The sequence below is a fragment of the Sebastes fasciatus genome, chromosome 9 (assembly GCF_043250625.1).
Source record: "Sebastes fasciatus isolate fSebFas1 chromosome 9, fSebFas1.pri, whole genome shotgun sequence".
In the NCBI taxonomy this organism is placed as follows: domain Eukaryota; kingdom Metazoa; phylum Chordata; class Actinopteri; order Perciformes; family Sebastidae; genus Sebastes; species Sebastes fasciatus.
The window spans coordinates 17,133,225-17,158,638 of NC_133803.1; the positions used below are offsets into that span (position 1 = coordinate 17,133,225).

General features: G+C 40.9%; 3 protein-coding genes across 7 annotated transcripts in view; all 3 read left to right on the forward strand.

Annotated features, from left to right (window-relative positions):
• Nucleotides 1–14,057, forward strand: part of psme4a (proteasome activator subunit 4a) — a 31,946-nt gene extending 17,889 nt beyond the window's left edge. For both annotated transcript variants that reach the window (XM_074646307.1, XM_074646308.1), the window contains 29 exons: nucleotides 722–879; nucleotides 979–1,074; nucleotides 1,518–1,573; nucleotides 2,074–2,130; nucleotides 2,300–2,355; nucleotides 2,743–2,841; nucleotides 3,017–3,079; nucleotides 3,162–3,257; nucleotides 3,409–3,540; nucleotides 3,649–3,858; nucleotides 4,962–5,098; nucleotides 5,388–5,441; nucleotides 5,528–5,657; nucleotides 5,782–5,863; nucleotides 6,613–6,766; nucleotides 6,902–6,971; nucleotides 7,082–7,207; nucleotides 7,300–7,452; nucleotides 7,654–7,758; nucleotides 7,869–7,960; nucleotides 8,042–8,173; nucleotides 8,292–8,500; nucleotides 8,634–8,719; nucleotides 8,870–8,998; nucleotides 9,615–9,770; nucleotides 11,887–12,049; nucleotides 12,132–12,265; nucleotides 12,461–12,601; nucleotides 12,994–14,057. In XM_074646307.1, coding sequence (XP_074502408.1) covers nucleotides 722–879; nucleotides 979–1,074; nucleotides 1,518–1,573; nucleotides 2,074–2,130; nucleotides 2,300–2,355; nucleotides 2,743–2,841; nucleotides 3,017–3,079; nucleotides 3,162–3,257; nucleotides 3,409–3,540; nucleotides 3,649–3,858; nucleotides 4,962–5,098; nucleotides 5,388–5,441; nucleotides 5,528–5,657; nucleotides 5,782–5,863; nucleotides 6,613–6,766; nucleotides 6,902–6,971; nucleotides 7,082–7,207; nucleotides 7,300–7,452; nucleotides 7,654–7,758; nucleotides 7,869–7,960; nucleotides 8,042–8,173; nucleotides 8,292–8,500; nucleotides 8,634–8,719; nucleotides 8,870–8,998; nucleotides 9,615–9,770; nucleotides 11,887–12,049; nucleotides 12,132–12,265; nucleotides 12,461–12,595 — 3,270 coding nt within the window. In that variant the 3' untranslated portion in view covers nucleotides 12,596–12,601; nucleotides 12,994–14,057. The remainder of the gene's footprint in view (nucleotides 1–721; nucleotides 880–978; nucleotides 1,075–1,517; nucleotides 1,574–2,073; nucleotides 2,131–2,299; nucleotides 2,356–2,742; nucleotides 2,842–3,016; nucleotides 3,080–3,161; nucleotides 3,258–3,408; nucleotides 3,541–3,648; nucleotides 3,859–4,961; nucleotides 5,099–5,387; nucleotides 5,442–5,527; nucleotides 5,658–5,781; nucleotides 5,864–6,612; nucleotides 6,767–6,901; nucleotides 6,972–7,081; nucleotides 7,208–7,299; nucleotides 7,453–7,653; nucleotides 7,759–7,868; nucleotides 7,961–8,041; nucleotides 8,174–8,291; nucleotides 8,501–8,633; nucleotides 8,720–8,869; nucleotides 8,999–9,614; nucleotides 9,771–11,886; nucleotides 12,050–12,131; nucleotides 12,266–12,460; nucleotides 12,602–12,993) is intronic.
• Nucleotides 14,058–16,030: 1,973 nt separating this feature from the next.
• Nucleotides 16,031–25,414, forward strand: part of wdr27 (WD repeat domain 27) — a 54,912-nt gene continuing 45,528 nt past the window's right edge. For 2 of the 4 annotated variants that reach the window (XM_074646334.1, XM_074646336.1), the window contains exons 1-8: nucleotides 21,776–22,084; nucleotides 22,925–23,066; nucleotides 23,382–23,506; nucleotides 23,637–23,750; nucleotides 23,874–23,925; nucleotides 24,203–24,273; nucleotides 24,372–24,486; nucleotides 24,602–24,704. In XM_074646334.1, coding sequence (XP_074502435.1) covers nucleotides 21,947–22,084; nucleotides 22,925–23,066; nucleotides 23,382–23,506; nucleotides 23,637–23,750; nucleotides 23,874–23,925; nucleotides 24,203–24,273; nucleotides 24,372–24,486; nucleotides 24,602–24,704 — 860 coding nt within the window. In that variant the 5' untranslated portion in view covers nucleotides 21,776–21,946. Of the gene's footprint in view, nucleotides 16,158–21,773; nucleotides 22,085–22,924; nucleotides 23,067–23,381; nucleotides 23,507–23,636; nucleotides 23,751–23,873; nucleotides 23,926–24,202; nucleotides 24,274–24,371; nucleotides 24,487–24,601; nucleotides 24,705–25,414 lie in introns of those variants that run through there. The other 2 variants (XM_074646337.1, XM_074646338.1) reach the window with 2 other exon arrangements.
• Nucleotides 16,152–19,299, forward strand: gpr75 (G protein-coupled receptor 75). Its single transcript, XM_074646339.1, has 2 exons — nucleotides 16,152–16,540; nucleotides 16,916–19,299. The coding sequence occupies exon 2, from the start codon at nucleotides 17,044–17,046 to the stop codon at nucleotides 18,688–18,690; it is 1,647 nt and encodes a 548-aa protein (XP_074502440.1). The 5' UTR covers nucleotides 16,152–16,540; nucleotides 16,916–17,043; the 3' UTR covers nucleotides 18,691–19,299.

Consider the following 25,414-nt stretch of genomic DNA (forward strand, 5'->3'; position numbering starts at 1 on the left):
CACTAGGGGACACTCAGTCAGTCAGTGACAGACTTTTGCATTTGTAGGGCTGGCCCTCTGCGGTACAGCCAATAATGTCTAACTTCAGTGGAATGTGCAACATGAATGACTGTAGTTTGAGCCAAGGCAAAAAAAGGCGCCATCAACATTTCATTTTCTTTGCGCAACACATTAACACAGACTTGGCACCAAGAGGGGGCTGTATTTTCCCTCCAAGTTTAAGTTTTATGTACCCTATAGAAAAATAGCCAAATTAACAAAAGTACAGAAAGGCTATGCTAAGGCTATTTGCATAGGGCCGCAAGGCAATGACCCCGGTATTGAATGGAGCAGGGGAGAGACATAACTTTTGTAATACAACAAAGAAAAAATGAACAAAAATACAGCTATGTCCTTCTCTTAGTGCTCTTTTCCCTCTTTTTTCATTTTTACCAGTGAGACAAGACGCGCTGTCTCTCCAACTGGCAAATTCATGTGCTTGGATTAAAGTTGCATCGGCAAATATTCACGTTCTATTTGGTATATATTACCGCATATGAACCAGATCTGAAAAAATCCCCTTTTTTTTCCTGATTAAACATTTATAGTGGATAACTGAGTTGTGCCACAAAAACAAATTGGTTCACTTTTATGAGGTGGTATTAATGCAGCCTGACATTTCTACCTGACTAGTTAATGTATAAAAAGTACAAGCTTTGCTCATTGTCCTTTTCCCATGCAGGACTGGGGTCGGCCTGGGGACCTGTGGAATTTGGATATCCGGTGGCATGTGCCCAGTGTTGAGGAGACCTCCTTTGCTTTTTATTTACTGGACCTGATCCTCCAGCCTGAACTGCAGCGCCTTCAGAGATTTGCACAGGGAGAACAGGACATGAGCAGGTATGGAGGAACAAGTCTGAGCGTTAACCTGTGCTATCGACAGAAATTACATTCTGATTCCTATATATATGATACATGTTTTGATTTTGTGTTTTTCAGAGATGACGTCCTGCAGAGCCTGACCATTATTCAACACTGCCTCCTAGGAGCTGGGAGTCTGATGCCTCCACTGAAAGGAGAGCCCATCCCTGAACTGTGAGCAGTTGCATTCACATACTAAACTCTGTCCTGTCCAAGAAAACCAGAGAAAGAAACTGTTGGTTAACAAATGTTAGTTGAAGTCACCTTTAGGAAAACAGTTGGCATGTGTGCGGGGTTTCTTCTGGAGGGAGGGACCAAGAAGTTTGTCGATTTCATATTTGTTAAGAAAGTATATTCAGTAGAAGCACCTAAATCCCCTCATGATGGCTCACTTTCCATTAAAATACGGATATGGATCGAAGGCCTACTGGATTTGCACATTTTAATACTGAAAACAAAGAAAAATCACTTATATATTTATAATTGTAAGGACTGTAGGATGGACTTAATATCGGACAGATGTTTTGAGGCACATTTTTATTTCACTAACTTTGTTTTCAGACTCCCATTTTGAATTTTAAATATTTAACTTGGCTTTGAATCTGCTTTTTCCCCAGGGTCCATAGTATGGTGAATCTAGATGAGACCACTCTCTACACTGGAGCGCAGTATGGTACGCAAGTCACTTTTTATCACCAGGGCCGCCATAGCCCACGATTTTTAACGTTGTGGTTCTAAAGTTGGAATTATTCTGTGGGTGGCGGCGTGAAAATAGTTCTTCTAAAAATAGATATTATACGGAAATAGCACATTTTACACTGCTAAGAGTATACCAGTTTTATGTAGGTTGTAACTGTTAGATAAGCTGTGTATGGTTTGTGGGGGCTACGTATCGACTGACGTCATTGCTGCGCTATGGAAACACAGCGGCACAGCCTGAGTCGTCACAATGCACTTAAGAGATGGCTCTTAAGCTCATTGTCTGATGAGGCGTTACTGGCTCATCAGCGTGAACAAAAGGATACAGACGCTCTTTGAAAATAGTACCCCTAAAGAGCCTGGCGGTCCTAGTGTTAAGAACTGTTGGATGATAAATGATTCTATCACAAGGCATTTAAACCACAGGGATTGTTGGAGTATAATCTGACACTGTAATATTATCTCTACCTGCAGATGTGTCCAGAGAGAACTACAGAGATGCCGTCTGTAAAGTGATGAGACAGCTGCTGCGTAAGTGTTCACTTATACTCTCTCTTCGACTTGTGGTCTTATTTTTTTTGTTTTGTTCTACAGCTACATCCCTAACCATGTTGTAGTCACATTCATCTTAACAGGCAAGCTCACAGTATAATGTAGGTCTCCGGCCCTGCCATCTGAGTTCCTTTACTTCTTCTTGCAGATTACATCCTGGAGCACTCTGAAGATGACACCAAGTCTCTTTTCTCCATCATCAAGGTAGGCTGGCAGTAACATGATAGCCTGGATACTCTTATTTGTTTGTGTTGAATAATAATGCCAATACAGTACTAGGGTTCAGGCTAATTTGCCCTGTTGCACTTTGCCACCCTTTACAAACATTTGCTGATATATTTGGCCCATGTCTACAAAACCGCTGTATACCACTGGATCACAAATCCTTCAAACAAAACATACACTCACATGATATCTTTTAATAACAGTGGAGCAGTGCATTATGATATGCTGCATGGGACATTGTGTAGACATAGGTTATCCCTGAATTTATTTGAATCATGTTTTCCATCTGGAATCCTTCAAAGTCTCTTGGCTATTGCCAGCTATCACCCATCACTAATCAATATTTTTGTCTGCGCTACCTTTCAGATCATCAGCGACCTGTTGCACTTCAAAGGTTCTCACAAACATGAGTTTGACTCCCGCTGGAAGAGCTTCAACCTTGTGAAGAAATCAATGGAAAACCGAGTGAGAAATCTAACATTTTGTTGTACTTCTGTACCACTGTTATCCTGGGAAGAGGTTAAAAACCATGCACTCTCTCCCCAACGCTTACATCAAATACATTAGTGATACTGATATTACATCCTATGTTTAAAACTGACAATTCAAAGTGTATAATGCCTTGCCGTTGTATTTGCAGCTTCACGGCAGAAAGCAGCACATCAGAGCTCTGCTGATAGACCGAGTCATGCTCCAGCATGAGGTATGTCCTTAATGGAGAAATTACTTTATTGGGTATCATTGTATTTTTGCATTTATAACTTTGAATCTTTGTATCTTATCAGCTGCGAAAGCTGACAGTGGAAGGGTGTCAGTACAGGAGCATTCACCAGGAGCTGATGAGAGATCTGTTGAGGCTTTCCACAAGCACCTACAGTCAAGTGAGTTCAACAGGACACTCCACAGCAGTGCATTATCTACATCTTATTCAAGGCATTTATTAGCTTCCTGTTACACATCATGAATCCAAAATACATTTGACTAGTGTTCTTAATACACATTAAGTAAATGTTACTTTTTATTTCCTTCCAGGTACGCAGCAGAGCTCAAAATGTGTTGTACACTGCACTGGGAACCTACAATTTCTGCTGCAGAGATCTGATCCCCCATGTCCTAGAGTTTCTCAACCCGGAAAACAGCAGTGTCACACAGCAGCAGTTCAAAGTATGACAGTCCTATGTTGCTCTACAACATAGAAACACAAAAGTTTTACACTTTCAAGATTAAAATTTGTAATATCTTCTCAATAACATTAACTCTGTACGTCTCCAGGGTGCCTTGTACTGTCTTCTGGGGAATCACAGCGGAGTGTGCCTGGCCAATTTGCACGACTGGGACTGCATTGCCCTGACATGGCCCGCCGTCGTACGCTCTGGCCTCAGCTCAGCCATGTCTCTGGAGAAGCCCTCCATTGTGCGGCTCTTCGATGACCTCGCAGACAAAATCCATCGGCAGTATGAGACCATCGGCGTCGACTTCTCTGTAAGGAAAAAGCACGAAGAACACTTTCATAGATTCATCATAGAATCAAAGGCAATTGTGATATCTGCCTACCTATGATAGTAGAACCTCAATAATACAGATAACATAGGTTAGGTTAGCTCTGAGTGACATAATCTAAAAAATATGTGGTGAAATTGTATTAATTCCCAAATATTAAGGCATGAAAACATTAAAATATGATTTTGAGCTTCATTGCACACCACACACACACCAATTACACTGAATTAAAAATAAAAAATTCTGAAGTTATAGCAAAGTTGCAAAAAAAACAAGGTCATAAAGAGTGGCGTTTATGGCTCCTCTCAGCTATCTTGTCTTCTCTTAACAAATCTAGTCAAAACCAGTTTCTAACATAGCATATCTCAATAAATTGAGACACCCCACGGCTTTCTAATCTTTATGAATGGACAGTCTGAACCTTCTCTCACGTCAAATGTTGCAAAGCCCCTTTTGAATTATCCAGCAGATGATTTAACAGTGATTCAGCAATTTTACATATACATGTAAGTAATATTCTGAGTAGCATGTTCCTGCAATAGAGGAAGCTGCAGTTTCAGGACCGCAGTCCTAGGAACGCATGTATAGGACCCTAGTTTTTTGTGAAGCCTACTGTCTTCAGTGTAAATGCTTGTTTAATACTCATCATTGTTTTACCATTTTAATTAAGTTTAAATAATAATAATAATGACGCGCTTCAACCATTTCACAAGGAATAGTAGGCCTGTCTGGTGCTCACAGAATAGGACAATCTTGTAACAGGAGATACTTCACAGACCAGGTCCAAAGCACACAAGAGCACACGGATTTAAGGCAATTAGAAGACTAATGTTTCAACGCCAACTGTCTTCATCAGAGTCAAACCAACCCCATTTTTCCAGCCTATGCTGAATCAGTTCCCAGCTAGGGGAGGTTATTTAAGAGAATGTGAGTCTCAGATCGGTTTGACTCTGATGAAGACACAGTTGGCGTCGAAACGCTAGTCGTCTAAGTTGATTGCCTTAAATCCGTGTGCTCCAGTGTGCTTTGGACCTGGTCTCTGAAGTCTCCTGTTACTATATGTTTTATCTTTTTCCTCCCTTTAGATCCCTGCTGAGTGCTGTGCTGTGGCCAAACAACTGATGATCGCTGGAAACCCTGTTCCCAAAGAGCCTGTTCCTCCAGAGGAAGAAGCAGCAGAGGCTCTGGAGAGGCAGGAGCTCAAGAACTCAGAGTCTGTTGAGTGAGTTCACATCAGGAACAAGACAAAGAATCATCACCACACAAAAGACCTCCTCTTGAATTCGGCTCCCCCTCTTTGAGCCACTATTTTGATATAAAATGGCTCAATTTGGAGTCTCCAGTTCACATTACGGTCTTTAGGCCCTGCAGAATATTAAGACTTAAAATCTTCAAAGTACTGACACATAATCCATCTGTTTAGAGGATGTGCTTACTCTGCATACAACCTTAACAAGATGGGTTTAGTTGCATAAAATACTAATACTGTTCTATTTTTTTTTTTTTTGTAGAAAATACAAGCAGCTCATTGGTGATCTGCTGGACTTCGTCAACAACAGGAACATGTTCGTTAATTTCATATTTACTTCATCAAATCCCATTTATATGTATTTATGAGTCTGTAACACCTGCTTTGTTTAACATTTTCTAGGCCTTGGAAGTTCGAACACATCGCAATCGGCTTCCTGTCATTGCTGCTGAGAGATGACCACCAACTCCCACCACCTGCTATTACGTTCTTTGTGAAAAGCCTCAACCATGACTCTCTCTATGTCCGCAAGGTGTGGCACACACACACACACATTATGAGACATGTAGTAGCAGTGCTGTGATTCTACAGCATATGGATGCACTCCAGTCTTTCCTGTGGCCGTTTTGTTTGACATGTCTTATTTTCTCCATTAGGTGGCGATATCGGCCGTGGCAGGGATAATGAAGCAAATAAAGAGGCTGCATAAGAAAATCCCCGTCAGCCCCTCAGAGCTTTGTAAGAATCATCAGGTTTTGTTTGTCAAGTGTTCCTGTGGATGAATATAACAGTTGTTGTGTTTCTTAGGGTGCTTTCACAAGCCGTAGTCCGTTTGGCTGGTCCCAATCACAGGGAAAGTGATTGTTTTCTATTTTTGTCTGGTTTGGTTTCACAGTGCACAAATTAAAGCGGACCAAATCAAAAAAATTATTTGCCGAGGGGTTGTGTACAAAAGAGCATACTTATCTTTTTTTGTCTCGAGAGCTGCCGCTGCTATACAGGGAATCACAGACTTTGATATATTGCTGTTTTTTCATTTTGACTCGGCACTGATCTACTGTGCACACAAATCCTTTCTTCTTCAGTTTATCTTGAATGATTTCATAAACGTCATTATTTTTGTGGACTTTATTTAGCATATTCCGTGTGTTGTTTTCCGCCCAGATGTCAAGCAAACATCGGACTGACTTGGACTTTTTCAGAAGTCCAACTCAGTCCTCTCCAACTCATGTTAACATTTACCTGTGTCCATCTCAACAAATCTCTGGCAGCCTGCGTTTTGGTTTGCTTGGAGACGGTCCTCTCACAAGCGGTCTCGGACTGGTTGTTTGGTCCGCACCAGAGTACGAATAATGCGTTCGCAACTGCCCAAATGAACCACACCAGGGGTTGAACCGCACCAGAGTTTGATTAAAACGGACTAAATGTTGGCTCGTGAAAGCGCCCTTATTATAGTCTCTAAAACTCATCTCACTCGTCTATGGTAGGTGGAGGGAAGGAGCTAAGTGGTATTGTAGCAGGGGACCGTCTAGACAACAAGTGGCTCCAGTACAACGCCAGCAGCCTGCCACGCACACAAAAGGACTGGGATGGCTGTGCGTTTGTGGAAAAGACCCACTGGGGATACTACTCCTGGCCAAGGTTCTCATTTTATGTCTTATTTCCTTTACTTGACTGTCTTTTGCTGTCTTGATATATTTATCTGTATTGTTATCCGTCAGACAGCGTCTTTCACCATGTGTTTATTTACCATCGCCTCATTATTTTTTTCTCTAGAAAACTGATGATGTATGCACCACTGGAGGAGCAGCCCAAACAGAACCTGAGCAGGGAGGAAATGACAGAGGTTTGTGCACAATCATGCATACCACCTAGGAAAAATATATAACACATTCAATAATGTGAAGTAATTTCAACTGCCTCTAGTAAAATTTGTTTTCATGCCCTTCCTAACAGCGGGAACAGATCATCTTTGACCACTTCTCAGACCCAGTGTTCATCAACCAGTTCATCGAGTTTCTCTCTCTCGAGGATCGTAAAGGCAAGGACAAGTTCAGCCCTCGCAGGTTCTGTTTGTTCAAGGTGAGATTTCCTGTGATAAGCGTTAAATGCAGAAGGTAACTAAAATCAGTTAATAAAGAAATTAATTTGTTCCCTTCTCCTGCTCTGTCCAGGGATTGTTTCGCAATTTCAGTGACGTCTTTCTCCCCCTGCTGCGGCCACACATGGAGCGCCTGGTGGCCGACTCCCATGAGAGCAAACAGCGTTGTGTCGCGGAGATCATCTCTGGACTGATCAGAGGCTCCAAGCACTGGAGCTACTCAAGGGTATGGAATTTAAACTCTCACTTAGTAAGGTGGCTAGATGTTCCACATTGGAAAAGTCATAGAATTCATATAAAATGTAATAAAAAACTACATATAATTTCATCATGTCCTGGCTTCTGATGGTGTTTTTTCAAATTGAGTGTCCTTTCAGACCATCTATCTTCGAATAAACACAGTACATACACTTGTGCTCTATTGCAGATTGAGAACCTTTGGGAGGTCTTGTGTCCACTGCTCCGTACTGCCCTGTCCAACATCACAATAGAAACATATGCAGACTGGGGCACCTGCATTGCCACAGCCTGTGTAAGATTTTTTTTTTCGTTTATACCAATCATGACTTTATCCTTCCATTTGTTAAACTTGTGTCACTCATCCTTCTCTCCTTACGACTCTGTTGTTTCTGTCTCGTACAGGAGAGCAGAGACCCGCGCAAGCTCTACTGGCTGTTTGAGATGCTAATGGAGTCTCCAGTCAACGGAGAGGGGGGCTCCTTTGTCGATGCCTGGTGAGTAGAAAGGTTGCTGCCTGAAGCAGATGTCGATGTGACTGACAAACTGTGATGATTGCGCTTCTTTTTGCTTTCCAGTCGTCTCTATGTGCTGCAGGGAGGCCTCGCTCAGCAGGAGTGGCGCGTTCCAGAGCTCCTCCACAGGTTGCTACAATACCTGGAGCCCAAACTCACACAGGTCTACAAGAATGTACGGGAACGCATTGGCAGGTGAGGTCCTTTTTACTCCCCCTAGTGAACATGAATGAACCATTACTGCATTCTTTTTTAAATGCTTTCTGTATTTTTGTGTCTCATCTAATCCTCACTGATTTGGTATCCTTTTCAGTGTGCTCACGTACATCTTCATGATCGATGTCAACTTGCCGTACACTCAGCCAACCACCTCCCCGCGCATCTCGGACTTCACAGAGCGAATTCTGGTGCAGCTGAAGCCTCTAACCGAGGGCGACGAGGAGATCCAGAACCACGTGATTGAGGAGAATGAGGTGGGAGAGCAGGATGAGAGGACGCAAGCCATCAAGCTGCTCAAAACAGGTGGGTCAAGGATCTATCACCATTACTCTGAATGATATCACAATAAATACTGGTTATTATAGGAATGGTTGAAACAATAAACAGCAGAGATTATTCTTTAAACATAAAAATTCCTGTCTTCAAATATCTGCAGTGCTGAAGTGGCTGATTGCAAGTGCTGGTCGCTCCTTCTCCACTGCCGTCCCAGAGCATCTACGGTTGCTTCCCCTGCTCTTCAAGGTGAAACAATCAATCATTAATTCATATCTTTGATCCGCTAGCTTCATCACTACCGACTTTAAATCTTAATGTCATCATATCAATCATACCATACAGGGACTTGAAATGACGCCTGCCTCCCCGTTAACCTATCTCTGTCCTCTGTTCCAGATTGCTCCGGTTGAGAATGACGACAGTTACGATGAACTGAAGAGGGATGCAAAGACCTGTCTGTCTCTGATGTCTCAGGGACTCCTTTACACAGAACAGATCCCCATGGTCCTCAGCGCCTTGCAGGAGGTGAGTCATCTGGCAGCTGTGGCTGTTATTCCACTTTTCACCTGCATCACACATGATTGGGCTTTTTACAGACCCTCACATCTTCTAACCTGTTAAGGTTAATAAGCAAAAAAAGATGAAAGGTTCAAAGGGAATGACAGCTGAATGAGGTTTTTGAGTCTGCCCTGCTGAACATTCGTTTCTTAAATGAATCTGTTACATATTTTGTCAGTACAGTAGTGTGTAGCTCCCAGCTGGAGAATAAAACCTGAAAAATGTAACTGTGCCAGTATTCTGGAGAATTCCCTGGCGATTTTCAGATGCGCCACATGAAAATAAAGAGAAATAACCGACATAATATGTAAAGTCTATTAGAAACTGAACAATTCCAAGCTGTGAACTGGTATGACACACATGCGGAGATCGACTTGTTCATGCTCACAAATTCTGATTTAACCGTTGTAACTCGTTTTGTATTGTATACATTTTCAAAATGAGTGGTGTTCCCTGAAAGAGGAGCTCCATTACGGAAAAAAGCAAAATAGAGGACTCATCCAGGGCGTGATCTGTTCCTCTAGTGAAACAAAATGCTCAGAGGATATTGATGTGGGATTGGCTTTATTGTTGTGTGTTGCAGATTGCTGGCAGCAGCTCCTGGCACGCTCGTTACACGGTGCTCACATACCTCCAGATCATGGTTTTCTACAACCTGTTCACCTTCATGAATGACCAGAAATCAGTGGATGATGTCCGGGCACTGGTGGTACAACTGCTGGAGGATGAGCAGCTTGAGGTAAAAACAACCTTTCATTCATTTGTTTAACAATAAGTCTTAAATAAAGTCTGGCTTAACCATCACTTGGAGATGGTTTGGAAGATGAACAAACATAATGGCAGTCTGACTATATAATGATCGTCAAGCTATTGGCTAATACATACTTGTTTATGCTAGCAGTAGGGATGCACCGATGCCGGACATCGGGCCGATACTGTCTCAAATAGCTGGATCGGTTATCAGTGACAATGGGACCAATCTATTAAATTCAATTTTATATGTATTAGGGCTGTCTCGATATCAGATTTTCACTACACGATAATCGTTTATTGTGTGTTTTGTCTCTCTTTTAGCCAATTAATTACACTAAAAAAAACGAGTATAGGGAGGTGGAGAGAGAGTCTGTAACCATAACTGTACAAAGATGTGATTGAAGAGGCGATTATTCACACAATATTATCATATGTGTATTATTTACATGATATTAATATTTCATTTTTAAATATCACGGTTATCGCCAATACCGGTATATCGCGACACCCCTAATATCTACAGTATATCCTATACATTATATTCAGGAATTTTAATTCCTGTTTAAGTTTTGACCAATTTGTTGCTACATTAAAAAAGGTTTACACTTTAATTGTAATTCCTGTCAATTTTGAAGTTGCTGGCGTCCGATTTCTTATTTTAATAATAAATGACAATGCAATAAATATATATCTATGTATTTATTTGTTACATTTTGTTTTACAAAATTAGGAAAGCAATGTTTAAGTCAAGTCTGATGTTGCCTTACACATAAAAGAATGATCCCAGTCACTTCCACACAGTGAGGCATACAGCTTCTTAATTAAACACTGGCATCAGATCGGTACTCGGTATCGGCTGATACCCAAAATCCAGGTCTCGGTATCGGGACTGAAAAAGTCGGATCGGTGCATCTATAGCCAGCAGGCAGCCTTACTGTCTTTCAGCTTCACTGTAGTGATTCAGCACTCTCCTCCTGGCTCTCCACTCCCCCCCTCTCCTCCAGTCCTCTAGCTGTTGCTATGGAAACCACAGGCTGCAGTAATCTGTTGCTATGGAGATAACGTTCAGATTGAAGGAGGATGAGAGGGAGAGGGATGGAGTAGAGACAAAGGAGAAGTGGGGGATGGATGGAAGTAGCCATTTTTATTTGGCCTCTTAAACTAACCTAAGCCTGATTTTATAGGCCTCTGCGATGTGATGCTTTCATTGCTCTCATTTCTTCAGGATCGCCTTTATTAGACAAATACATATGTTCACAGAATTTGAACTAGCTGACACTGGTGCCAAGACACATTTTATTAAAACATTGTAACTTAAAAGTGCACCTCAGAGGAAAGCTGTAACCTCTTTGCCCCTGTAGTCCTACTTAATCTAAAAAAGCCTTTCCTCTGGAGAACGCTGCTCAAAGATCTGCATGATACCCATTTCAAAGTTTACCTCTCCTGCTGAGAGTTCCACTGAGAAAAGAGACATCAAATGTGCAAAAGACCATTTTAGCTCACATTATAGAGAAGCTTCCCCACACACACACATCCACCCCCAGTCCCCAGCTGGCTGCTATTTCCATCCAGCTGGCCAGTGTACACACTAGTGGAACACCCTGCCTAATGACATTGGTATGTCTTATACAGTGCAGCAAGAGGTTGTCAGTAAGGTGATGGGTCCTTGTGTGTTCGTATGGGCAGTAAAAAAATACCAGACAGAGATGCTACTGCAGTTAGATTACGCCATGATGGCCAGAATATAGGATGAACTTTTAGGACACCTGTGACTGTATGATTCCTGGAAAATCCAAGCCCCTCCATCTTTGGGTGACGCAGGAATGACCACGTTCTCTCTTTATTGTATATATTAGCCTTAACGCTAATTTGTAATGTTGTTCAATGAGGGGCACTTTACATTCTAAAGTTTATGGAATTACAATATAGTATAAAATATCGTTCAAGTATCCAAGTAACAGATGATGTACTACCCTACTTCTCACTTGGTTTATTACATAAGTAAACATTGTAAAAAACGGCAGTCCACAAACCAGTGGCTAACATCACGGTGACTACGTCCACCTCTTATATACAGTCTGTCTCTGTCTTTGTTTTTCTAGGTAAGAGAAATGGCCGCCACCACACTCAGCGGCTTCCTTCAGTGCAATTTCCTGTCCATGGACGCCCCCATGCAGGCACATTTCGAGGCTCTCTGCAAGACTCGCTTGCCTAAGAAGAGGAAGAGGGAGCTCGGCTCTATAGTGGACACTATACCCTCAGCTGGTAAGGAATTGTCTCGGTAGAATATGTGATGATACACTCAATATTCTCATTTTAATGGAATCCCTCCTGTTGTTTTTCGTAGACCTTATGCGGCGCCATGCAGGTGTTCTCGGGTTGAGTGCTTGTATTCTCTCCAGCCCGTATGATGTGCCCACCTGGATGCCCCAGCTGTTGATGGACCTGAGTGCTCACCTGAATGACACACAACCCATTGAAGTATGTGTACTTATCACTTTATACTGTTGCAGTGGAATTATTTTTCAACCTCATTTTTGTCCCCAATTGTCTAGCTCTTGTTGTCAACAAAACCTGTGCAATGTCAATTATTTACTGTTAATATATATATACAGTATATTCACTGAATAAAAAATGGAAAAAATAGCCATAATTTTCGTGTTTGTGGATTTCCAGATGACTGTGAAGAAAACTCTGTCAAACTTCCGACGGACTCACCACGACAACTGGCAGCAACATAAGCAGCAGTTCACAGATGACCAGCTGCTGGTCCTGACTGACTTGCTGGTCTCCCCCTGTTACTATGCCTAAAACCTGGTAAAGCATTTTAACACCACACTGTTCGTGAAACACAAATATTACGCATTCAAAAGACACAACTTGATTATTATTCATTACTAAATACGGCCTTTTTACAGTCAAACAAGTAAGGGATAATGTACAGCGAGCCGGTCATTGTTGTGAAAGAACCCCCGACAGGGCGATGCTGCGACACGGAGGGCTCTCTCATCGCCCTGAAGGGGATTCTTTCACAACAATGACCGACCTGCTGTACATTATCCCGCTTATTACACGGCTACTTACTGAAGAAATCAATATTTTGACACAAAAAACGGTCCGCCAGAGTCCGACATCAGAACTGCGCCCATAGCAACAGTCTGTTAGTATTCAACACAGCCGTGTAATAATCGTGTTTGTTTCTGATTCAGTTGTATCAGTTTGGGACGACTCCAGACGGTACAGATAAACCAGCCTGCATTGGGGAGGATGCTCCAGCTCTCGTCTGATGAAAGACACCCTGGAAGAAGAGTGACACACAAAGCAACCGAGTTGTGGCACACACAGAAGGATTGAAAAGTTGTGTATTCATGTATTTAGCTCATTTACATTTCTACTATACTTAATATTTAAGGATCAATCATAGCAGGGATGAATGACCTGCAGTTTGTAACATTACTGTACAGATTTTATTTCTTCCTTTTTTTGGGTTTGTTTGTGTGCATGTGCACGGGTGTATGCGTGTGCGCGTTTTATGGGATGCTTGAAGACATCAGCCACTGTCCCACACATTTCTCAGGATTCTGTCCCAAGTATCAACTCTGAGCCAACACAATGTCCAGTGTAGGACATTCTCTTTGCTATCTCCCAATAGCGAAGTGTTTGTTACAAGCCACAGAGAACTGACTATTGAGCAATGGTCTCTTTAGATTAGACTTAAACCTGCAACACACAATGTTTGTGTGGCTGTTTGATCTATATATGATTATATGCATTGTGCATGTGTAAATCATGGTATAGCAAATATGCACAAACATATTTATTTATTTATTTTTTGAAGTGCTAAGTTTAATTTTTTTTTTCCATAGAAGGTATTGTCGAGATAAAGTAGATGGCTGAGCTTTTAGCATTGGAGCCTGTTGTCGTCTACTCTTGCAAAAGAAAGGGAGAGGGCAAGCTCCCCACTGCTGTGCTGTGTGATGCGTTTGCTGTGAGAACCGTTTGATTACCATTTCGTGTGTCTCGAAAATAACCAAACCGCCTGTCCATAATCGTGACTTCTCTCGTGTCCCCGGTATCATTTACCTTTTTCTAAAACCCACTAAGATTTTGGTTCGCTTTCCCCTGATGACTTGAAATCAGTCCAAGCATTGACACATTTAGTACCTCACTTATGTATAGTGTAGTGCCAAAACTGCAGTGATTTTTTTTTTTTTTTTTTAGATGTACTGTTTGCTTATTGAATGAGATGTCAATAAATCGTTTGTAACAAAAACTGCATTTAATTTTTTTTTCTTTTAATTGAAATTGTCTCAATATTTTTTATATGTGCATAGAGCAGGGGTTCTCAAACGTCTTTGAGCCAGGAACCCCACTACAGGGGAGAACATTTTCCAAAGACCCCCTCTTAATCGTAACACTGATTTAGCTTACTACCATTTGTACTCTTAGATGCCGTTGGAACAATTTGTATTCTAAAACTTTTCAACCTAAATACTTAAGACATGCTCAACACATTTTGAAAACATTTTAATTTGAATCATGTTAGGATAAGAAGAGAGGAACCTTTATGAGTCCCACAATGGGGACATTTGCAATGATATTGAATGTTAATACCACTTCTATACCTTTTAAACAGAGGGTGATTTTATTCAAATTGCATTTTGGCTCAACTTGACAGCATTTAGCCAACATTTCAAGTAATTGATCTTAAAAGCTTTCAGAAAATGAACAGTAGCAAGGCTGGCATAGTCCTAATAAATCCAGATATTTATAATTACCAGTCTAAAGCTGACTTTCAGTAAGTGCTTCAACTTAAAAATAATGAACTTATTGCTGTGTGTCACAATCATATCAGAGTTTCTGTTGGCCCAAAGCTAACGTGGGTGAGAGTAATGGACACAGCATGCCTGTTTTATTGGCGCAAATGGTCCATCATATTTTTCTCCATTTCTACCCACTGCTGCTTTAATAGCAAATTATTTTGCGGACCCCCTGACAGAGTGCCATGGACCCCTGAGGGTCCCCAGAACCCCACTTTGACAAACACTGACTTAGGGCAACTCCAAATTCATCATTCTACTTTTTTTCCCAGATGTTTTTAATGATTAGCATAAAAACACATCTCCATGACACATGTTGATTACTGCACCTGCTTTAAAGGTCCCATATTATAAATCCCATATATAAAAACTTGAGATTTTCATGTTTTTTTATTATAAAGCAGGCTTAAGTCCTATATAAATACTGTGAAAGTATCGAAACACTCAATCCACAGGGAAATACACACAGCTTGTATTCAGAAACTCTGCATTTGAAACAAGCTGTCAGGATTTCTGCCCATTCGTGATGTCACGAATATACAATATTTAGACCCATGACACAATTTTAAATGTAAACATTCTAAATGTGTCCCAGTTTATTTCCTGGTTGCAGTATATGTGAATGTCATCAGCTGACAGGAAGTACACATGGACCCAAGCTGCTGCCTAGCAATGCAATTCTGCTGCAAATCCTTCAAAATAGATAGATAGACAGATAGATATACAGATAGATAGATAGATAGATAGTAACTTCATTGATCCCGAGGGAAATTCAAGTTTCCAACATCACAGTTCCATAGTGCAAAACATGTTAGTAAAAAGGCAGTAAAAAAGTTAGAAGTGCAAAGTACAAAAAAATATACCAGATATAAAAATACAAGGAGATGAAGAAAACTGTTCAAACTGAATATAGTGCAGGGTAACAGCTGTGATACACGACTATTAAAAAAGTGAGTATAGTGCATTATTATCTGTGCTAAAACGGAGCGTTTCAGACAGAGGGTAAATACAGGCATATTCAGGCAGATAGTATGAGGAAAACAACGTGTGTTTTTTTAACATTAAAGCATGTAAACATGTTCTAGTAGAAACACAAAATACAAGTATGAACCTGAAAATGAGCACAATATGGGACCTTTAATTCAGTCACATACAGTCTCTATGTATTCAATTCAACTGAAGAAACATTCACAGAGAATCATCAGTGATGTGCGTGTCGCCTAGCAACGACGTTGTTAAGCTGCTGTTTCCCAAGGACGGCAGTGAAAAAAGGAGGGGGGAAAATTTAAAAAAATATAAATTTGTTTAATTTTTTTACTAATGTGTAATAATAATAATCTCATATGATAAAAAAAAAAAAAAATTGTAATTTACCCAATCCTTTTTTTAATACTATATGGACCACCATTTGTGTTGCCATGGTGAAACCCCCGGATGCTGCGGGGATAGCGTCAGAATATGGTGTAAACGGTCTCTTTCACATCTTGTGACTTTATGGGGAAATAATAACGCCATTTCTCACCGTTAGATTCTTATAAACACGGAGAAGCGGGGTGAGTTTTTAACATTACAGATGTGACTACTCGAATGCAGTGGTTATATGCTCATCATGCCCAGATACGTAGGCAGTGACTTCATACTCATTTTTCAGTGCACGTCCAGCGGCCGTCGCTCCTGAATGGATCCACCGACAAGAAAACCAACATGCTATCATCTAATTTTGCTGTAGACGCTTTAAAAACAATATAATACAGACGTATAAGGATATTTGATGGCAGTGTTTGCTCTGTTTTGGATGATTTTGTCGTATTTTTCTTAAAAACCGCGGTGCGTTCACTTACTATGCTTTAAAATCAAGATGGGCTGTATCAAATGATGATGATGAGGATGATGGTGATGGTGATGATGATGATGGACGCACGATCGATTACAGATGGTAGGTTATATTTATCATTTTATAGATTATCCAAGTCATTGAAATGTAGATATATAGGAAAAATAGGATAGGAAAACAGTGATGTGCACATATTTCCTCTCTCTCTCTCTGTCTTCTCTCTCTCTCTCTCTCTCTCTCTCTCTGTGTGTGTGTGTGTGTGTGTGTGTGAGGTATAATTGGCCAAATGCAGTGGTGCATAGTTATAGCATACTGTAGCTTGTGTCTAACATGTAGGCCTATAGTGCATCATTATTAAAAAATGTGCCTATTTACACTCATCTATACATTATTGTTCCTTTTCATCGACTATAAATGTATTAAATGTGATCTACTGCACAATATAATAGTTAATATGTGACTTTGTATCCTTTGTAGCACTCTACCAAGGTGGCAGCAATGGCGCGAGCAGCAGCAGACACTGTGATCATCATGCACTCCGTCCATATAGAGGAATAATGCTGAAATTGATGACTGTGGGATCCTTATAAATTGTTAATAATACAATGAACACCACTGTTGTTACGCCATCAGACCTGGTGGATGTGCCGAGACAGCAGAGCTTCAATGGCACCCTGGGCACGCAGACCCCCTCGGGGTGGGCCGTGATCCACACCGCCACCTTGACCTTTTGCTCCCTCCTCCTTGTCTTCATCTTCTGCCTGGGCTCGTACGGCAACCTCGTGGTGTTCCTGTCCTTCTTTGACCCCATGTTTCGCAAGTTCCGCACCAACTTCGACTTCATGATCCTCAACCTGTCGTTCTGCGACTTGTTCATCTGCTGCGTGACCGCTCCCATGTTCGCGCTGGTGCTCTTCCTGGACGCGGGCGGAGGCGACGGCGTGTCAAAAAGCTTCTGCTTCGCCTTCCACTTGACCAGCTCGGGCTTCATCATCATGTCCCTGGAGACGGTGGCCGTCATCGCTTTGCACAGGCTGCGCATGGTTTTGGGGCAGCAGCCCAACCGTACCGCGTCCTTCCCGTGCACGCTGGCCCTCACCGCCCTGCTGTGGACGTCCAGCTTCACCATGGCCGCCCTGCTCACCATGCGAGCGTACCCGCGTAGAGATGGACCCTGCTTGCCTCACTTCGGCCTGGGAGGTGGACAGGCCAGGGTCGTGTTGTACGTCTACCTGGCAGATTTTGCCTTTTGCGTAGCCGTGGTGTCGGTGTCCTATCTGATGATCGCTCAGACGCTGAGGAAGAACGCACAAGTGAGGAAATGTCCTGTCATCACCGTAGACGCCACGTGCCCTCCGCCCCCACCGCCTCTCATCGCAGCAGGCTTCGAGAGCATGCAGTGTGCCGTTCAAGGCCCCTCTCTGTACCGCAACCAGACTTACAACAAGCTGCAGAACGTTCAGACGCACTCTTACGTCAACAAGACCAGCCAGCCTCTGGTACCGGGGGCCGCCCAAGGAGCCACCTGCTGTCAGTTGGTGTCCACGGTCAACTTGGCCACGGCCAAAGACTCCAAGGCGGTCGTCACCTGCGTGGTAATAGTGTTCTCCGTGCTGCTCTGCTGCTTGCCGATGGGAGTTTCGCTGGCACAGGATGTTTTGACGCCAGAAAGCAACTTTGCACATTACCAATTTGAACTGTGCGGCTTTGTGCTCATTTTTCTCAAGTCGGGCATCAACCCCTTTGTGTACTCGCGCAACAGCGCAGGCCTCCGCCGCCGCGTGCTGTGCTGTATGCAGTGGGCGGCGCTGGGCTTTCTCTGTTGCAAGCAAAAGACTCGTCTGCATGCGATGGGGAAGGGCAGCCTGGAAGTCAATCGCAATAAATCCTCCCATCATGAGACCAACTCGGCCTATGTACTGTCACCCAAGCCACAGAGGAGGCTGGTAGACCAGGCTTGCGGGCCTAGTCACTCCAGGGACTGTGCCGGTAGTCCGAGGGTAACAGGTGCACGCAAACCTCGCCCACCGAGCACCTCTACACCCATCAACACCCGCATTGAGCCCTACTACAGTATATACAACAGCAGTCCCTCTGCAGGGCCCAGCTCGCCCACCAGCCTGCAGCCTGTCAGCTCTCAGACATTTGCCTTTGCCAAGTCTTACGTAGCCATGCACTACCACACTCACCAAGACGCACTACAAGACTTTGAAAGCACCTCAGTGCACCAGATTCCCATTCCCTCAGTCTAATCAAAGAGCTGCTATAAACAGAAAGGTTTGGGACAATCTCACCATGGCTTTAAAATCAAATGTGAATCAAAAGAGGAACATGAAAACAGCCCATTTTATGTATTTGGAATCTACATTAACCCTTTGTTCTCTTCTACAGTGGAAATACATGTTAAGTTTTCTTGAATGAAAAAATTGAAGTATTATAAGCCTTGCTATGATTAACTAAAAACAAGCAATAGATTTGTAATGAAAGTGTCCGTTCCAAAAAAGTTATTTACTGTTATTGAATTGGCTTATTTTCTTTTCTTTTACAGATTACTTAATTTTCACATAAATCTGCCCCCTGTGTTGTGCACGCATGTGCCGTTATAACCCAATACTCTGTAGGTTTTTCATTGCAGCCAAAGACTGCAGTTGTTAGATCACGGCTGTTTCCTCTCTGGCTGAAGTTGCTGAGTGCTGATATAAGCTGCTGTAGTGTCGGGCTGCTATGAAACCCTGCACAGGCCCACACATGGCTGTTTTGATGGCATGTGGTTGCACTTTGATGAACTATTGCTTCTTTAAAGAGAAATGTATTTGTGAAACTCATACACTTTTCAACACAATAAATGTTTGGCAAGTGCAGTGGATCTTGGCTTTCACTTTTTTAACTATAGACCTGAAACGATGAATCGATTGGTTGATCGACAGAAAATGAATCAGCAGCTATTTTGATAATTGATTGATCGTTTTCAAATCAAACTTTTGCTGGTGGCTTGTAAAATGCGAACATTTGATGCTTTTCTTTGTCGTATATGATAGTTAACTTAATATCTTTGGGTTTTATTGTCGGTCAAACAAAAGACATTTGAAGACGTCACTTTGGGCTCTTGTAAAATATAAGAGGCTTTTTTCACTATTTTCTGATATTTTTAGACATGAATCAAGAAAATAATGGTAGATTAATCTAGTGGTTCCCAAACTTTTTCATGTCAAGTCACTTTTTGCTGTTGGATTTTTTTTTGTTGAAATTATTGTTTTTTAATGCGGACCCCCTGGAACCTCTTCAAAGACCCTGGGGATCCCCAGACAACACTTTGAAAACCACTGGATTAGTCGACAATGAAAATAATTGTAAGTTGCAGCCCTAGTGTGGTGGCTAATGAAATGATCATAAGGCTGGTTGCTTGACAGTATTCCAGGCCTCATGTCTGCTGGGGTTGAACACCTTTCATGAATGATGATGATGTCAAGAATGTGAAAACAACATGCTTGTTTTAAACAAACATACTTGACCAATAAAGGTATGATAACTCAGTGAGACAAAAACAGTTTTAATTGGCATTTTATGTCTCACAACTAATGCTATATTATTTTATTTTAATATATTCACGTAAAAGTGCCTTAGAGCATTTCAGATTATATCCACATCCACAGTATTGACCTGGTATTCTTTACATTATACTGTATTTATACTGTATTACTGTATACTATATTTGACCTTCAAGCTGAAGTAGGTAGAATAGGAGCAAATATGATAAAAAAAGTTATTTTTATAAAACGGTCACCATATCCTGACAGTAGTGCATGAGACAAAAATAAAATAAGGTGTCCTCCGGTGCTCCTAATGGCATCTGCAAGATTTCCCAGACCGGAAGAAAACAACCAATCAGAGCCGAGCTGGAGCCTGCCGTCTCTGAGCAGCTGTCAATCACTCGCAAACTCCGGTCTAATGGTCAAACCAGGCAGCGCTGATCAAATATGATTCAATATTCTGTTAGTCATCACAGTAACAGAATATTGATTCATATTTGATCAGCACTGCCTAGTTTGACTGTTAGACCGGAGTTTGCGAGTGATTGACAGCGGCCTCTGTTGAATGAACAGCCAATAGGAACGCTCTCTCTCTGAAATGACCTGTGATTGGCCAAAGTCTCCCGTCACGGGCTAAATTTTTTAAAGCCTGAAAACAGAGCCATGAGAAGGTGCAGAAGTCTAGTTTTCTCTCAGAACACTTGAATTACAATATGCTGAAAGGTTATTATTGGAGTTTTGGATGATCAACATACTTTATGTTCTTTCCAGGAGGCAAATAACAGATTTATAATTTTACATGCTTCTCATGGTTCAGTCAGATACCATTTTAATTTTGATAATAATAAAAGAGTCTGAACCAATAATAGCATTATCACATAGTTTTTTCCGAAACTGAGAGATGTGTTTTACAGGATTTTTTTCAGTCTATTATTCATTCAGTAAATTATAAGATATGATAAGATAAGATAAGATAAGATATTCCTTTATTAGTCCTGCAGTGTGGAAATTTGCAGTGTATAGCAGCAAAGGGGATAGTGCAAAAAACAAGATGCATCAGCGAACACAGTAAAAAAAAAAGAGCTAAACAAAGTGTAACAAAATATTAACCATTTTAATAGAAGGAAGTATAAAAATAGGAGCAATATTTACAGTATTGACAATAAACATACTATTAACAAAATTGCACAAGTGGAAAATTATATTTGCACAGTAAGAATTAAATGAAATTCCACCTGAAAATATCAGGTTATTGTCAGTTATATGTTTATTATATTATAATTATATGGGAGTGGGGATTCAGTCAACTCGTATATATTTTCTTATGATATTTTATTTGCATTTGTCATTACTGGACTGGTCATCATGTATGGTAATAATGGATGGTAACCTTAATACATCCATGATGGTAACATGTTCATGAGTACTTATGGTACTAGTGAGCTGTGATCTCCATCTGGTGGTTAAACGCAGACGTACAAGAAGCAAAGAACCCAGGAATACAATAGTGAGGAAGTCCCACTCTGAACCTATTTCCAAGTACCACTGGTGGTCAAATAATTGACTGGCATTTAAATTTCAATAACGAATAAATGTACTGCTAACGCCCAGAAAAGTGTACTGTTCAGAGATTATAAAAATTATAAAAAAAAGTGTTAACAATGCCTAGCGTATGAAAGAAACAATGAGAGGCAGCGCGTATTTACATTAACAAGGTTCGTTTTTTTTTTTTTAAACTTACGTGTGAGACGTCACTTTTCTATAGACAATCTATTGTAACGGAAATTGATGTAGTGTCGTTGTCCTGGTAACCACCATGGTAACCACCTGCTTAATGTGTCCACTCTGCGTCGAAGAAGCTCCTCTCCTAATGTTTTCCCAACATAACTCACCTTTAATGTAACTGTATGCGGTTAAACATGACACCTCGGTCACCTTTAACGAGATTTAAGTAGCGTTATATTCACTATTAGCAAAGATGGTGATTGAAAGGCTGAGTTTAGCTTGTGATAGCCTTCAGTCCCACCGACAGCTCGCATGTTGTCACTCATACTGTGGTTTACCACTGAATGGAAAGGACATGCTGATTTACAGCAATGTGGACATACAACACAAGGTTTGTTAACTAAGTTTGGTTACTTACATACAACTTCCAAGTGTTATTTTATCAAGAATGCAATTAGCTAACGTTATACTGTCTGTAACAACATTGAAGGCTTCAAGATGCAAACCACAGTTTGACCCACGTGTTTTTGTAATGTAGCTAAGTTGTATCTTGTCTTTTACACATTAACTATAGTCTTTTTTGGGGGAAAGGAAAGGCTATAAAATAAAGATATCAAATGTATATACATTTCTAAATAAAAGTAAATAAGAGTAGATTACTTACACACCAAAAAACTGACAATAACCTGATATTTTCAGGTGGAATTTCATTCATTCATTCATTCATTCATTCATTCATTCATTCATTTCATTCTCACTGTGCAATATCATTTTCCACTTGTACAATTTTGTTTATAGTCTGTTTATTGTCAATACTGTATATACTGCTCCTATTTTTATACTTCCTTCTATTTAAATGGTTCATATTTTGTTACACTTTGTTTAGCTCTTTTTTAATGTGTTAGCTGATGCTTCTTGTTTTTGCACTATCCCCTTTTGCTGCTGTACACTGCACATTTCCCCACTGTGGGATTTATAAAGGAATATCTTATCTTATCTTATCTTATCTTATAAAACGTACTTTATATTTGCCCAAATTGGCCACAATCTGATAAGACGAAAAAGCATCTTGCATGTAGTTATATCAATTATGTTGTTTTTTAAGATTGAGAAAGACAACATTGATTTTCTTAATCACTTAATCTGTCATCCAGGAGCCACACAGATTTAGAAATAATTAGTTATAATGTATTGTGTGTTTTTTATTGTGAGTCTAAATGTTTGTTCATAGCCCCTGCTGCTAACCGGCCACCACGGTGAGGTCAGTGCCATGACCTTTGGAAAAGGAAGCGGACCTGCTCTCCTCTGCTCTGCCTCTGCTGACTACATCATTGTCTGGGATATTGAACTGTGCCAGAAGAGAACACAGGAGGGTGAGGAAATACTTCATCTGTGCGTGCAGTGGCTCCCCTGGTCAGAGTTTGGTGCATTCTCTTCAACATTAGTTTAATTCAGTGTTGTTTATTTTGTTCTGAAATCAATATTTTCTTCATAACCTTTGTTATAATGTCCAACTAGTTTAAATCCCTAATAAGTTATGGAGCAAACTTGTGGCACACATCATATTATATGCTGTTTATATGATCATTTTCCTGAGTGAATATCTTAACAAGCCTGCCATCTAGTGGAATATTACCAGATAGGTCACTCATATGGTCATGAACTTCCTTGAATTGATTTGTTTGCAGGTAAAGTTGCAGCTGGAACAGTTATCGGGACTTTACTGGGTGAAGTCGTCCATCTTTCATTCTGTTTCTCAGATGAACGAGTGGCTGCGTGCTCGGGGGCAACCGTATATATCCTTAGCTCAAAGGTACAAGATGATGCACATTTTCTCAGTTCCCTTTGGTGCACATGAACACTTGCTGAATACATTTTTGGCTCACCATCACAGGTCATAGCTTTATCTTACCACATAGTTGTATTGTTGCTTTCCACATCAGAGACGTGAAGTGATCTCTACCTTGACCAGCCACCTCGGACCTTTAACATCAGCAGAGTTCTGTCCCTGGAATAAAGACGTTCTTGTCACCGCATCAGAGGATCGTACTTTTAAGGTAATGAATTAAGATTCACAAAATGATAGTCAAAATGATCACTCTTTTGATTTATACCAAATATTACACACACTGTAATTGAGTTTGAATAACTAAAATGTACTTTTCCATGTTTCTTTTCAGGTGTGGGATTTAAAAACTGAAGCTGTTTGCTACCAGTCTTTTGTGCTTTCAGGTATGATATTACTACTGTAGTAAAAATACACACAACATCAGTCATTCATTTGGCCATTCATTCCATTAACTTTGTACAGTAGAGGTGGTAGAATTTGTTAGTATATAAATGAACTACAAGTATCCAAATATAGGTGTCAAGGCTTATCTTTAAGTACTGGAAAGGGTTGAATACAAGCACTTTAAACTTTAAATAGCTTAGAGTCAGAGCTTGCCAAATGATTGAAAATGTAACATTCTCTGTTAACGTACCCAAAGCTAATTCTTCAATGCTTCAGCCTCTCCACTGCTCAGTGTGTTCTTCTTGGAGGAGAACAGGCACCTTATCACTGGCTCAACTGATGGACAGGTTAGTGACTGAGGCCCACAGCCCTTAACAGTTCATAATCACCATCAGAGGATGAAATTCCACAAGCTGTTTAACACACCTGCACCCGTTTGGTTTAGCTGTGGTGCTTTTCACTCCCCGATGACCACAAGTGTCACCTGGTGACCAAAATGGACCTTGAGAAGATGGAAAAAAGACATCAAATGCACCAAGGGACTGCGAGCGATCAAGCAGGTGATGTTACTGATCTAACAATAAAAACAATGAGCATATTTAGCACCGGCTTTGTGGATGATCAGCTACATGAATGATCTACTTTTACACTACTTTTTTTGATATTTTCTTCCAGGGTTCGCTGAAAAATCAGCTGTGGATACAGTGGAGATTTCAAAACCTGTCCTCAGAATAGCTTTATGTAGCTCATTCACTGACACCAGTAGTGATCAAAAAAAGTAAGTGAATAATCTCCATAGCATTCATAAACAGTGTGAAAACATTTACAGTAGGTACATGATTTCTGGGCCATAGCCATTACCACAAGAGACTCCTGACTCAGCACTGGGCTAATGGTATACCAGATAGGCCATGTTTAGCTCGGGTAGTTGCAGAAGTGATAAACTGATGCTGAAGTCTATTACTTTTTAATGCCTGACTTCCAGGAGCATTTCCTTTGAATTGGCAGACCTAGATAAGCAGTTATAAGATGAATGGATGCATAGATAGAGGGGAAAATCACATGGTCCAAGGTGGACTTCATAGTGTCAGCATAGAGACCAGTCTCACTCCCAAGTGCTCAAAAATGATTAATAGACCTTGTAATGTGACTTTACCACAAAGAAGAAGTGTTTTACTTCATTTGTGACAAGGAATCTTAATGTTAAAGCAAGACATGATACTATCAACACTGTGGTCATTCTCAAGAGCCCAATTGTGTTCTTATTTCCACAAGGTAAAACTTGTATGTGATCCTGGAAAATATGACAAAAGCAATACAAACACAGTTGTAATGGGAGTAACGCTACATAGATGTCATACTGCCACACAAGCCTGGAAAGAAAATCCTGAACTAAACGCCACATCTTTATGAGCTACATTCTGCACGTGTCACAGAAAAACGTCACAGGAAACTTCACACATCACAGGAAACTTTGCAGGCTCGTAG